The 15,152-nt window shown below is 38.1% G+C and overlaps 1 protein-coding gene across 1 annotated transcript; it reads right to left on the reverse strand.

Moving 5' to 3' along the window:
- Window positions 1-1,249: 1,249 nt before the first annotated feature.
- Window positions 1,250-15,152, reverse strand: clptm1 (CLPTM1, transmembrane protein). The gene is made up of 14 exons (XM_022767555.1): window positions 15,052-15,152; window positions 11,390-11,523; window positions 8,811-8,934; window positions 8,438-8,596; window positions 8,128-8,245; window positions 7,934-8,019; window positions 7,347-7,467; window positions 6,975-7,219; window positions 6,384-6,477; window positions 6,078-6,268; window positions 5,734-5,829; window positions 5,306-5,441; window positions 3,967-4,134; window positions 1,250-2,463 (listed from the first exon to the last, which is right to left on the reverse strand). Exons 1-14 carry the CDS (start codon window positions 15,100-15,102, stop codon window positions 2,288-2,290), a joined length of 1,899 nt encoding a protein of 632 aa, XP_022623276.1. The 5' UTR covers window positions 15,103-15,152; the 3' UTR covers window positions 1,250-2,287.

Consider the following 15,152-nt stretch of genomic DNA (forward strand, 5'->3'; position numbering starts at 1 on the left):
TCATCAGCTGCAGAGGTGTTGCTGATAAGCTGGAGCTGTCAGAAAGATATGTGACACTACAGCTGGGCAGTCTGACTCTGTACTTCCTACTGTTTCAAAAGTGCAAAAAGTCTGAGTGAATCTTCAGAGAGCCTGGGATGATTCAAAAGGTAGGAGAGCAAAATAGGTCCTGGACCAGAGCCTCTGTTAGAGTTGACTTAATATTTTGTGTTAGAAAGCCTTTCAAATTACTACAGAGATGGAAAAACTGCAGAGACATACAACATGACCATGAAGACACACAGAGGCCACATCAGGAGATCCACAATGACAGAGATAACAAGCGACCACAAAGAGACACAAAACTGTTTAAAATTTCCAAAACAACCGTAAAGACACAAAAAAGGCCACAAAGAGAGAGACGCCAAGCAACACAAAACAACCACAAAGACACAAAAAGTGACCACAAAGTAACCCAACACCAGTACTACAAAGGGACAAAAATGCCAAGCCGTTTGTAATTGTTTTGTCTGTTTCATTCTGGGTTGGGGTCTAATTCTCTTAAAAATCTGCAGGTTCAGTTCGCCCCAGTATTAGGCTTGTTGTTTCTGTACATGATTCATGAAGGAAAGTGACACCATCTTTAACATATGAACCCTGTCACCTGGTAGATGCATCATTTGTGTAGGCTAAAGTAAAAACTGCCACTTGGCCTCACATTACTCAACCCCTAACCTGATGACCAGACTAAATTGCTGTTATTTTGCTTCATTATAGAAATGAATATTACAAACTATAATGTCTAAACGTCCAAGCTTCTCATCTTTCCACACATACGGGGGAAAGACCGACTGAATCAGTTGAGTTCATTTAACAAGCAAGAATACCAAATATTTCCTGGTTTCAGTCTCTTCAATGCAAGTATTTTTGCATCTGTCATTTTTATTTCTTTGTAAACTAAACCTATGAGTTTTAGACCTTTGGTTGGACAACATGAGCAATTTGAAGTCATTGAGCATTTCTCACAATTGCCTAAACAAAAACAATTAATCAGGGGAAAATAATGTAACTATGCATTAGTTGCAGCCCTAAACTCAGACCTTTAGGGTGAAAGAGTACAAAGGCCTGTGCATGCTTCATAAGCACACAAATAAAGTATATTTCCTGTAACATCAATAAAAATCAATGTGAAAAATGAAAGGTTTCATGCAATGTTGTTCTTGGACCCAGTGCAGTAAATAAAAATAGTAAATCAAAAAAGCTTTGCATAGACATTTTAAATCACACTTAAGTTTTACTATAAACATGAATGCTCAAAATTTAATATGTACCAACATGGAACCTTCTTTGTTTCAGGATTTACAGCACCCAAACTCAGAACAAGAGACACTGTAATTCTTCCAGTACACACCTGACTGTCTCCACTGTGTCTGTCAAGGTGATTTGGCTTGGAGTGTGAAAAAAATTGAAAATCAGACATCCAGCCGAGAGGGGAAAATAAAAATTAGACTTGCAAATTAGGTATTGCTAGACAGTTTTGACATCTGTATTATTAACATGACAAGCTGAGATTCTGTACAGTTTGAGGACATACAAAAGAATGCTTCAGTGACTGAAAAACAAAAATTAAGTAATTGACAATATTAATATATTTATATTAATACCAACAAGGCTGTTATTTTTTTATGTTCAAGTTTAGAATATTAACCATTTGTTTAAAATTGAGGGTAGTAGTCACTGTTTTGTGGGTAGTGTCCTGTAGGGTCATCCATCTCACCACCTTTCTTCTTCATCCTCCATCATGGCTCAGGACCTTTCCAGTTTCCTCCAGCACTACTCACCAGTTTCCAGGCAATCCGAAACACGGTGCTCACATGGAATGAAAAGAAAATTTCACAAGGAATCTACACAAAGAACAAAAGTTGCACTTGGCCTCTTTCTTCCCTGTATAAAAAAAGACATAGTATAACTGCAACCCGTTCCCCTCCCAACCTCTACTCCAGGACACTGATACCCTCTGATAAATCATACAGAATACAGTACATCACGTTTTGTTTTACTTCACTTGAACCGCAAAACGAGAGGGCGGGGATGGGCGGGAAACAGAAATAAGAATTTACCAAGTCTACATTGAATATGATTCTCTGTGGATCCACACAGAAATCAGAGGGAACAGTTGAACTGCATTTTTTTGTAGCGGCGTCCATGACAGCTAAACGACAACTCCTCTCCCTGCCTAATTTCCACAAGTCCTCTTCGCCCCAGCAGTGAGGGCCAGGGAGGCAGATAAGGGCGCAGTCTTTTTTTTTTAATCGTTCTTCTTCTCCCCCTCTGGCTTGTCTGTGATGGCGGCGGCCACGGCGGGAGCAGCATCTGCTGTGTTGTTCTGGTCGTGGTCAACTCCACTGGTGCCAAACTCGTTGACCCTGTTGGGATCAACCCGATAGATCCAGCGCTGGTAAAGGTAGATGAAGAATACCACATCTGCAGGAGAGGAAACAGACGTTAGTCCAATGAGAAACAAGTAATTAAATAACTATTTGCCATCAAGTAACAACCGACCTTGTTATAGTGGTTCAATCAAACGTGTAAAAAACCTTTCCCATGTTTACAACTTAGTAGCATTCACATTATTAAAAGACTCAAGACAGTTGTACGATTGCACAGTTGGTTGTGAGAGGGTTAAAATGAATATGTATTGGCAATATAGCTCGTAAGTGCGGCACTGTCCATTTCATCTAGTTGTAAAGTGCGAGCTTCAATAAAACTCCACAGTCCATGTTCTTCGTTTCAACCTTTTACTAAAGAACTCATTCAAAACAAAAAAAGAAAAAACGGTAACAAAATACTTTAACATGCTAGACAAGCATGGTGAGACCAGTAAACACAGTGTGCCCTCCAGGCTCCGTAGCTTAAACTAAAATAAATGTACACAGATACCTCGTTACACATTTTAACCAATCAGAATCCAGAGCAGACTGTAGTCATTATTGGTCCTAATTAAGCCTACCGCAATCAAACTGCAACACAGGTTATCGTTAGCAAATCAAAAACAGCAAAATATAAATTGTTTACTAATATTTGTATACATGGCTCAAACAACACTATATCCATTAACCCAGACATCCCCTACCAAAAAACCCCTATTAGATCTCCCTTTAATAAAAGGGTCACTTTCCACCATCATATCATCAAGACTGACAGACTGTGCCCACTTCACTGACCACTGAGGGAAAAAAAACATCAACAGCTGCTCGATACACATTTAAAGAAGTCACTTGATGAGCTGAAAACTCTCAATGTCACTGATAAAGCCTAAAAAATGAAAAAAACATATGGATCAAACTAGCAGACCTCTTACATCATGTTAAGTAAAATAAAGATAATTACTCCATGCAGTGCTATTTAGTGTTAAAATCTCTTACTCTAGCTTGGTTAAATATAATACGTCTTCATATTTAATCATAATAAAACAGCCCCTAATAAATTGTCTGGTAATATCAAAGGGCACTGAGCAAATCAGTGAGATCTAGTGAGCTGACACTAGGTGGAGTTAGAGGATCTTTTATAAGACATGCTGAGACAGACATCAAAAGGTTGGTGGTGATTTGGACAGTTGGTCCAAATACAATCCCATGAGTGACAATGATTCTACATTTCCTCTGAGGTCAGTGTGCTCAGGTCAAGACAGAAGGGCCAGAAAGGAGAACAGCCTTTCCTTTAAACAAACAACAAATCTCCCTGGATGAATTGCCTGCCTATTTTAGCTGCCACCATGCTGAGCAATGAGTTGAAACCACCTCCAGCAAAACACTGCATGACTGAGCTCATCTTCATCGAGCTACAAACTCAAAATGGCTCCTCTTCAATGTGGGCAGAGGAAGTTGACAAAACAGCTTTTACTTATAATGGTTGATTTAGGTGATAATGTAACTTCCCCTGATCCAAGTAAATTCATAGAAAAATACTCGATCAGAGAAGACGTACCATCTCTGAGGCATCCTATCCTATACATCATGGGCATCTTGATGACGAAGGCAAACAGGTCATCAATAAAGGTATTGAGAGCCTTGTAGGTGAGCATCCTCCATGGGAGGTGGGCCACAGACTTCATTTTGTAGTTGATGAATAGCTGTGGCGTCATTGTAATGAAACCTAAAGCCAAAAAACAACAGAAAAGAAGGAACTGGTTAGGTCATATAAACACTTTTACAGCAGAGGCAGTACGTTAGACTGCAGGCAACATCACTGAGTGTACCCGTATGAAGTCTATTAATACATGGCACATTGGCAGAGGCTATTGGGAATTGGGTACGTAACCATGATGCAAGTATGAAAACATTAGTTGTGTGTACATCCACTACAATAATAATAATCAGCTGTATCTCTGGCCTTTAAAAAGATTTATATAAACATGAACAAAACGTGCTGGACACAACATGTCACCAGAAGATAAAATCAAAAATGGAGAACAAGAATAAAATAGTAAAACAGGAACAGTTAAGAATGAGTACAAGATAAAATATCACCTTAAAAACATACAAAAAGTGTCTATATGCTATTTATGTTAAATCTGATCATTATCATCTTTATGTGATCATCCTTTTCAATAAAATCTGTTAGGATAGGTTTCATTTATTCAAAATGGACTTATTTACTGAATCAATGAAAAACACTGATAGCCTTCATAATTTCTTGTTAACTTCAGTATTTTGGGGATTAAAATTAAAAAAAAGGGGATCTGTTAGGGATTCCTGTCCAATTTGTTTGTCGTTGTTCTATATGCTTACCAGTGCTCTCTGCATCATTTGATGTATATTAGCTAATCCATGGGCAGTTACATTGTACACCCAAATCATCAAGATTATTTCTAATGGGAAAACGCCCTTCCTCTTTCCTGAGTTCCTCCTTTTCCTCCATGTTTTTATTTTACTAATAAAACAATGTCTTGCTTTCAATGTTTAATGTACAGAAAAAGAATGAAAATACCCCTGCCTTTTTTAATAATGAAAATGTGCTATCCAAATTATATTGTAATTATATGGTTTTTCATTTATACTTTGAGTCCCCTTTTTTTCTTATTTTATTGGGTTCACTTAATTTACCTACCATATGAGCCAAGATTTGTTTTGTTCTGTTAGTTCTTCATTGACTTACTGTAGTATGTCGTCTTGTGTTACATTATGTTTCTTATCTTTTGGGAACTTATATTACAGTACATTAAATCCTGCTTATATGCCATATGCCTATGTCTAAAGTTTCAACACAATATCAATGTTCCTCTATTTAAATGCAGTGGTATATAAAACACTTCAGATAAACTTACCAAAGGTTAACAAGAAGCCATAGAGCATGCTGAGTACCCATGAGTACCAGCCTTTGTGTTCTACATACAATAAACTGTAGACCGCATAGCAGCCAAACAGTGGGTAGAGGAGCCACGACAAGTACTTGAAGGCCATCTGTTCCCAGGACAAGAGAGAAAAGAAGTTATCAATCAAATCAGAAACGGTAATAACAAATTGATTTATAAAAGCAAACCGATAAGTGTACAAGACACACTTGAGATATTTCATTCATCCTAACAGAGCAATGTTTATTTAGGCTTGTCTGAGGTTTACAGAAGTGAGAGTAAGAGTTTGATGATATATCTTTTTCTGTCATCTGGTATAAAATAAAATTCCCTCTAAATGTAACTTTGAAACCAGTGTCTTCTGAATGTGGTCAATGTTTGCAGTACGGAGTTTAACTTACATCATCATAGATTTTGGTTGAAGACTCCACATATGTTGACTTGTCTTTGAATACCAATCTTGGGAATAGCCCTGCGATTTTGTTCTCTCTGTCCAACTAGTGAAAGACAAAAGTAGGTGAAAAAACATGTGAATTACAATTAACAAACATAATTTATTCACAGCTTAGCTCACACTTTTTTGGTTGAAGTTGAGCTCATCAGTGAGACAGACTGAATTAGGTTCGTCTTTTAAAAGGGCAGAGGACAGGAACCCACAGGCTCAAAGGTTCAGAGTTTTTCTAGAATAACTGTTAAGCAAACAATATTGTGCATAAAAAAAAAAAAAAGTGTTGTTCTGACTTACTCTGACGTCCATGACCTTGGTGATTTTCCACAGGTCAATAAGAAGGCCGATGAAGACGCTGACCTGCACCACAAAGTTGGTTTCGTTGTCCAGTATGTACAACAGCACCACCATGGACTGAAAAACTCCAAATATGATGGAGCGCACCGACAGACCTTCTAGAGACTGTCTGCTGTTCCAGAACTGGATATCTGCAGAGGAGATAGTGTGGTGAGGTGAAGCTGGAGGTACATAGACACTGTGCAACTATTCTTTTGTTGTTTTAAAAAAAGAGTGCTGGTTACAGAGACGCTGTTGTGACCTTACCGTTCTTGAAGGCAAGAAACTCGAAGATGCTGTGCACAATGGAGACTATAATGGTGAGTCCCAGCAGGTACGGATTGGTTTCCAAAAGGGCCACCTATAGAGAGAGAGGGTTTCATCTCAGGTTACAGGTGTAAGACAATCTCAATTTTGATATTCGATCAGAAAATCCACAGATTTAGCTGTAGCAGTGCCCACATAGCAGTTCTTATTCATATGACTAAAGTATATGTCCTGGTATTCGAGACGAGATTCATAAGCAACTCGCTATACTGCAGTACTATTGTGATACAATTAGAGCTGCAACCAACGATTATTTATTATATTATATATATTTTTTCAGTTAATTGATTATTCATTTTGTCTATAAAATCACAAATACTAAAAATGCTGCAAGTGTTTCCCACAGATCAAGGTGATGCCCACAAACGTTTTGTTTTGTCTGATCAACAGCACAAAATCCAAACACATTCACTTTAGTATCATGTGCAACAAAGGAAAACATCAAAATGTTTATTTTAGAAGCTAAACCAAAAATACATCTCTCATCACAGCTAATACATTTTTCTGTCTCTATGACCCTTGACCTCTTACCTTGACAGAGTCTTGGTCTTCGTCAGATTGCTCATAGGTGTCCTCAGGCAGGAAATTCCATGGCGAGCGAGCGTTCTGGGCAGCGTACAGCTGCCAGCGCCACAAGGACAGCGGGCAGTAGGTGAGGCGCAATGGGAGTTTCATCAGGGTCTCATTGATGGGATAGTAATCCTTCTGAAGGTTCCAGTAGTCGTTGAAATACACAATGGGGTAGTAGTCTCCACTTACTGCATCAAACTTAACATCTAGTGGTAGAGAGGGTAGAAATGTCACAGATGGTTGGACACAAAACTAAGAAAATTGCAGTCGAAACCTTTTAAAACATTTACAGCATAGTGTAGCATTGCAAAAAGGTCAGTAAGATTAACTCACGCTGGTCTAGAGGAGCGGGAACAGAGCCTTTGACCCAGGCCGTGTGGTCATCTACCATGTTGATGGTGAGGTTGGGGTGCCAATGAGAGATAATCTCCACTGGACCGTGGCTCTCTGCCCGCTGAGAAGAAACACATTTGATGACACAGTTTCAGATTGTTGTATAGAAAGAGTCAAATCCAACACAGACCTTGATATTTCCATATATCCATTCATAATACACAGTGTACAGTACTACAGCTTGAATGATGCTGGATTTCTGAGGCCAATACTGATATCAATATTTTGGAGTTTGGCAATAATAAAACAAACAATAGTAATTTTTAAGCATAAATTATTGATACAGATCCTTTTGATTTTTTTTTGACTGAGATGAACACAGAGTAGGACATTATACATTTAAAAAAAAATGACTAATGCTTTCTGGTGGTCAAACAATGTAATGTAGACACTATTTAAATTACCTCAAATCTAGTTTGCCATTTGTGTCCTGCCATTTCTTGTTATTTATCAGCCAACATTATTATATCTGCTGCTTTATCAGTACAGCTCTACATTGTACAATAAAATAAAACAAATATACCAACCTTGATCATTTCAGGATCTGCTTCTGTCTCTCCTGTTAGCAGATTCTTGGTCTTCAGGAACTTTCTTCGCTTGAATTTATTCAGCACTGACAGAGTAAAAAAGTAAAGGTTAACTCTTAGGAATCAGTATATATATTATTATTTTACTACTTTTGTAACAGTTTTTGTTTAAAGTTTACAATATATGTGCTTACTTCGTGTTGCATGAACTGTTGCCAGTCTGCGATATTGCCCCTTGCGTTTGGGGTCTGGATGGAATCCACTTTTAGTGAAGTAGACGTGAATGTAAAGGGAACCATTCTGCTGTACTTTCTGCAAGCACACACCACACAGGGAGAAATCTTAATTTGAGGTAAATACACATCCATATTACAATTCTTTCAGTATCTACTTGTCTTTGCTGTCTAACACAGGTCCCCTCTCACCATCATCATACAACTACTGCCTGTCACACCTCCCCCTCCTCTAACGTTGCACCTCCCCTCCATCCTCTGTCAACCCCACCTCTGGGATGTCCATCTCCATATTGTGCTGGTAGCAGCCGTCCCCACTCTCCCCCATGTTCCAGTCTCCATAGACCAGGTCCCTGTGGAACCAGAACAGGGCCTCTGTGTTGTTGAAGTCAGAGAACACCTCCTCCTGGGACACGTACACATACAGGTCCTGCAGGCACGGTGAGAATAAAAAGGTGTTTATGATATTACAGAGCCAGGGGAGAGCGAGAGTTATTTCACAAGGAGAGATGCCACTGGTTTGCTGTCAAGATACTTAAGGAGAACATAGTGTGAGGAGTGTTTAAAATGGTACAGCTTCAATTCAATTAAAAATGTTTACTAAAACAGCTGGCCATTTTATGAGGAGGGGATAGGTGTAATACCATGAGGGTGTCCTTGGGGAAGAGGTTCCTGCTGGGTACCCGAGGTGCCCCAGCCGGTGTGTTGGGGTCAGGAGTGGATGGCCCTCGGCGAAACCAGGTACTGATTGCCCAGATTATGAAGATTCTGGAGGAATGAGAAGAAACAGGGCCAGAGGAAAAGAAGATTAAGTAAAAAGGAATTTAAAAAAATAATAATAATTTGATAAAAAAAAGAAAAAAATATAAAAGAGCAGAATGGGGTGATGAGTTGGAATAATACTTTGTTTGTAAATGGACATATACTGGGTACATTAGCATAAAAAAAGTCAGACAGAATTTGGTTTTGACCTTTTTTCTTGAGATCTGAAGAGCTGCGACAGGAGAGTCAAACCAAAAGACAGCTAGTCTGATTAAACTGTATTCAGTCAAACTGCTTTACATTCTTTAGGAGAGACGTTTTCTTGCAACATAAATCAGTCATAGGTCAAAAGAGACAAGCTTAGGAGTAAAAGAGGAACACAGAACTGGCAATGTTGAATGTATGTATATTGCTGACAAATCTTTTCATTTTCAAATTCCAGCCTCTCCTTTGTTTGCTTGTGCAGTTTTTCCCACAGAATTACATTTTATTTGTGGTGGTAGCTTCCTAAATTAATCACTAAATAATACCATAGACAAGGTGCGCCACTGCAAATATTGTAATTGTACTAATAAAAAAAATAAACTGATAAAAAATAAAGAATATATACAGTTCTCTCTCCGTGTTTGCCATCAATCTCACTTGTTGCTTCTGCCCTAGCTGGCTCTCCCAAAGCAGCAGTGACTGCTGTCCTCCTCCTCCTCCTCCTCCTCCTCCTCTCCTACATCTCTCTCTTCATTAGCTACAGCTATCCCTTCCTTGCCTTCTCTTGTTGCTTTAGCTGCCACAACAGCACTGGCTGTAGTCTGGCAAAATTCAAAACAAATTAACTGGATAACTAATCACACCAGTCAGACTGTTCAGCTTTCCCATGTGTGTTTTTGGCACTCTTTTTTTGCTAATAGCTCTGATCGAGACTGTCAATATTCATCTGGATTGAGGGAGAAGATATTCAACAACAGTTGAGTTACAGAATTAAGATTAACGTTATCCACTTGCACAATCTGTCGATATTGACTAGCAGCTATGCTAGCTGTCTTCTCTGCACGGAAACGCAAACAACAATCGTTCCTGCCATGCATGATCATGTTTTGATAGTGTGTGCATGACGGAGCAGAAGCTATTAACTACCTGCTCTACCATATATATAAGAAAAATCTAACTCACTGATTCATTCATTCACACTTGGACTACCATCAAACACTTGTAAGTTCCTACTTCTGAGCTCAGGTGTCTTACATGCAACAGTTTTCTGAGGAATATTTTCTATAGGCGATGAATGGGAATATTTACATTTTATTGCCCACATTTGTTCCTGGACTAATCTCAGAATCAGTTACATTAGGTTCTGCTGTTTTATGGATTCATAAACAATAGTGCGGGAATTGTAAGTTTTTGTGAACTGGCTGAATATTGACAGATGTGTGAGAGCAATTTTACCTTATAAATGCTAGAAATAGGGATCATTGCTAATAAAAGTCATATACTTTTCTGACGTGCTTTTTTTTTTTTTTTTTTTTTTTTAAAAAAATGGGTTATTTTTCATAAAAAATATTATTTTTTTTTGTTTTTTTTTTTTTTTTTTTTTTTTTTTTTTACAAATCATGATACTGAAATATGTGAAATAGTTTTGAGCTAAAGCCTGGGATTTTAAATGGTTAATATTTTTAATCTAGGTAATGGACCTGTTCTTTTGCTGATTGGTTGGCAAAGTAACTGCTTGCCTAAGACAAGAAAAACAACCATAGGCATTTATTCAAATCAGGTGGCAAAAAATACTACATTGGTACCAGCATTTTAAAAAAGTACTGTACATTTGGTTATAAAAGGAACATCTCAATGGAATTATTTGATTCTTGAATCTGCAACAGTTAACAGATTCAATTACTTGTACTCACTTACCGATTTTAGTGCACAGGTTTTCGTCAGGTAAGGCACAAGTGACTGACAGTGCAGATATTTTTTGGTTCATCCACCACAGTCAGAAAGTAGCACTTACTGAACAACTGACTAAATACAGTGGACAAAAATAGACCATAAATAGAGATCTGTTTAGAAATCTGACCCTTGTAACACCACTAAGTCCAGTGAGAACTAATTTTCATGCACGTCTCACTTGTTTACTCTGCAATTTTCATAGAAAACGATAAAAAAATGTTTTTTAAAAAGGACAAATTTGGGTAAAATTGCAGCTTGAGAAGCAACGCAGACTGTAAACTCTGCAAAGAGATCTGCAACCGAGGTAAATATATAAGGGCAAACTGAAATTCAGCCGAGTTGTGGATATGCACACGAATTTCTGTTTACTTGCCACTTTGATATGAATTGTCATACCACCATAATATATCTCATGTATTTAATTAATCATTACACCCATAGTATCACAGTAAGCTTTTATCAGTGGCTGGCTTTCCGCTTTTAAGAATGAGCCTCCCAGATTAAAAAACAAAGAAAAACTCACCTGAAAAGGACTCCTTTAATGACCTGCCATGCATTAGGTGCTTGTTGCTGCTGTTGCTGCTGAGGGTCCTGTGCATTTCCAGCCGTCTGCACAGTCTGGCCATCTGTTGGCGCAACAGTTCCATTGCTGCTCACCTACAGCCATGAATACACACCAACACATGCTTAATGACCTTTGTGTTGCAGCAGTTAATTGACACTAATTTCAGACCTGTCACTCCATGCTGTGCTAAAGTGAGTAAATAGTGGCAAATAGTATGTTTTCAAAAAAAGATTACAGGAAATTTGCAATTAAGCATATGCTTAGAAAGTAATACATCTGATTTGAAAATTAACAAGAAATACATTTTCATTGGAGCTGCAAGAATTAGTCAATTAATTGATTAGTTGATATAACAAACTTAATTTGCAAATATTTTAAATTAAAAAATTTTTTAAAAAGCATTTGCTGGTCCAAGGCTCTCAAAAATGAGAATTTGTTACTTTTCTTTATCTTAGATTTCTTCAATAATATTTCAATATTTTCGGTGTCTTTCAGACTGTTTGGAAAAAGTATGACATTTTTAATATTGACAGTTTTCTTCCTATTTTCTGATGTTTAATTGACCAAATTATTAATTGTTTAATCATATTCTCTTGCTCCGGCTTCACAAATATGAGGATTTACTGTTAGGAGGAAATAACAATATATTTGGGTTAACATTGTTCTGGTCAAACAAAACAAGCTATATGAAGATATTGGGGCTCTGGAAAACAGACGCATAAAATTACAGGACTTTTAAAGAAACTATTATACCTACACTAATCAATCTGGCAAAACCTGTATTGACAGGCTACTATTTAACTACCAGGACACATTTATGTGATAATACTAATAAAACTTTTGTAGTTTTGACATGGTTTAAATAACTCTCATGTTCAAATTCATGTGAGCATCAGCAAGCACATTTGCATATTGAGGATAATTAAAAATGAGTTTGTTCTTTAACGTAATTTCACCCTTAAAAACTTAAGTGTGTCCATGTAACCACCCAAACCCCTCCAGCAAGACCACATTCTATTCAAGTGACACAATAGACAAGCACATGCCAAGTCATGAGACTCATTCACTATCTAAACATCTAATCTCCCCCGTTGTCACCAACACAAGGGAGATCAGTGGTTGGCCTCCAGAAACAAACAATACTTGAGGGTAAAAAATGTTTTCCGTTTGACGGGTTATTTTCATTCATTAGGGCACCAAGACGGGCTTGAAAGGAGTGAACACTGAAAATGTAAAGATTTGTGATGAGCCACTGTCCCTGCACCATTATAAACATAACATTTCAAGGCCATCAAGTGGCTCAAAATAGGGCCTTTTCACCCTCGCTTCCATGTCCTGTTGCGTTAAAATAGAAGCAATTCTATTATCAGAGGCATGCATCTCTGTCTCTTGGAGGGATCAACGTAATAACTAGACAGAACACCAATATGCTCAACAATAGACACAGGTTATCTCCTCCAGTTTAGGATAATAATTTACAACAATTTACGGACTGAACAAGGATTAACAATTAACCACCTATTCAAGGTTCAGAGTAAATACTTCACACTGGATTGTTACCGTGTGTTCCGAAGGAAGAGTACAAAAAGTTTAGTTAAGACTGGTTCACAGAGAAATTGGGATTGTCCTGTAATGTCAATTTCACACACGGTGACAGTATCTCCTATTACTTAATTGTTAACGATGCAGATGGTCTTTCCACATTCAGAGGACATGTAATACAAGTAATTTTTAAGCCGTTGTTATTTTAGACCTGTCTAACACTGACTCCATCACGTGTGTTGTGCTGTGGCCAGTACAGTTATACCTGTACTCAATGAAACCATAACTGAGAAACTGAAAAGCAGACCAAAAACATCTGCTATTGGCCCCTTAGTGCTTCACCTAGATAAATACCACAGAAATTTCTTTCAACTGATTCACTAGCAATGGATCTCAATAACAACATAAATGCTCCTTCTAAAACTAATGGCGCATTTATCCTGACAGAGCAATTTTAATACAAAAGAGACACTAAGAACACACTGTAGCCTTGCCCTAGTTTCTGCCACTTGTGTATTACCACTACATTTCAATCACAGAGTTAAACATCAGTTTTTCTAGAAGATAAATCCCTGGTAATGTCCACATTTAAAAAATGTTTAATAACATTTTACTGATGTTCTGAAAGTATTTCCAGAATCTTTAAAAAACACCTCTATCTAGCTGAACTTATCAATGTTTCTGGAATTATAAAAAATTGAGATTGAGTACAAGGGAGATGAGTGGTTTGCCTTTAAAGAGTGATGATTCACTTGACCTCTGTTAACTTGTGATAGGCATTTGTCACTCCAGAAAATAATTTCTAGATTGCTCATTACCCCCCTAATGACCTCCTACAACTGATAATACAAACAATTTAAGAGAGGTTTTCATAACGACAAATGTTTCATCTAACTTGTCAATATCAACAAGATGAGCTGCCAGATAAACACTTTCCTGTGGGATTTACTAAATGTAGATTGAACCAACATTTTCTGTAGAACTGTAAATAAAAGGCAAGTGAGAAGAAGTGGATGAGAAATGTGTGTGTGCTGCTGGAGACTTAGCCTGGTTAGTCATTCCATTTCTGCTTAGCTCTGTGACTTCAACGTAATGATAATACATGAGAGAAATCCTAGATTTTAAACTGAAACCATCGAAGGAACCCAAAGAAGCCTAAACATAAGTCATACCTAACCTTGAAACAATTCACTGAGCAATTATTAGTCCAATGACAGAAATGTGTTTTATAAATTGAAAATACAAAATTTTGCTCTTTGGCTTTGTAAGCCGCTTTTTTCTCATATCATTGTTTTGAATTTGTTGAGCTAAACACTGACTTTAAACTAGGCACAAGGGAGACGAGTGGTTTGCCTTTAGAGTGATGATTCACTGTGACCTCTGTTAACTTGTGATAGACATTCGTCACACCGGACAATAATTGCCAGATTGTTCGTTACCGGCCAAATGATCTCCAACAACTGATAACATAAACAATTTAAGAGGATTTTCCAGGGTTAGACTAAATTGCCAATAGATACACCTGCTTGATCTCACTTGTCCATGTTAACAAGATGAGCTGCCAAATAAACCCTTTCCTATTGGATTTACAAAAATGTACGTTGAGCCAAACGTTTCGCCTGGAACGACTGTAAATAAAGGGCAGGTGAAGACATTTAACAGTGGTTGAGAAATGTGTGCAGGCTGCTGAAGACTGGCCCGGTTAATGAAGCCAAGCTGCGTTGCTCAGGTTCAGGCCTTGTGGTGGCTCACTGACACCCCGCAGCAGTCAGCTGGCTCACACCAACACACCTGGAGTCAGCTACGAATCTCCCCACTTTTACGCAACCATGTGTCTCCTGGTTAAATTTCCCCGTTAACGCCGCTCTCCCTCCATACATCTAGCCCGCTAAGTCGGGTTTTCTCGGCTCGTCGTTTTAAAAACCAACCGGCAGTGACAACGTCACTGGGGCTCATGTAACGATCGGTAACACGTTTAAATGTTAACGGTTCCGGGCTCAACGTTCAAACAAACAAAACTTCCCTTTTGGCCCAGGTGTGAAAAGTAAATGTGGTGAGGGTAGTGTCATTCATTTTACCTCGCCGTTGCTCACGGTTGCTTTAGTCGTTTCGGTCTCCTGCGTCGCCATCTTTCCTTGTCTCTATCGCGCACACGCCACACCACACTGCTGGCTGGGAA

This window comes from Seriola dumerili, unplaced genomic scaffold (assembly GCF_002260705.1).
Source record: "Seriola dumerili isolate Sdu_G_001 unplaced genomic scaffold, Sdu_1.0 BDQW01001195.1, whole genome shotgun sequence".
In the NCBI taxonomy this organism is placed as follows: domain Eukaryota; kingdom Metazoa; phylum Chordata; class Actinopteri; order Carangiformes; family Carangidae; genus Seriola; species Seriola dumerili.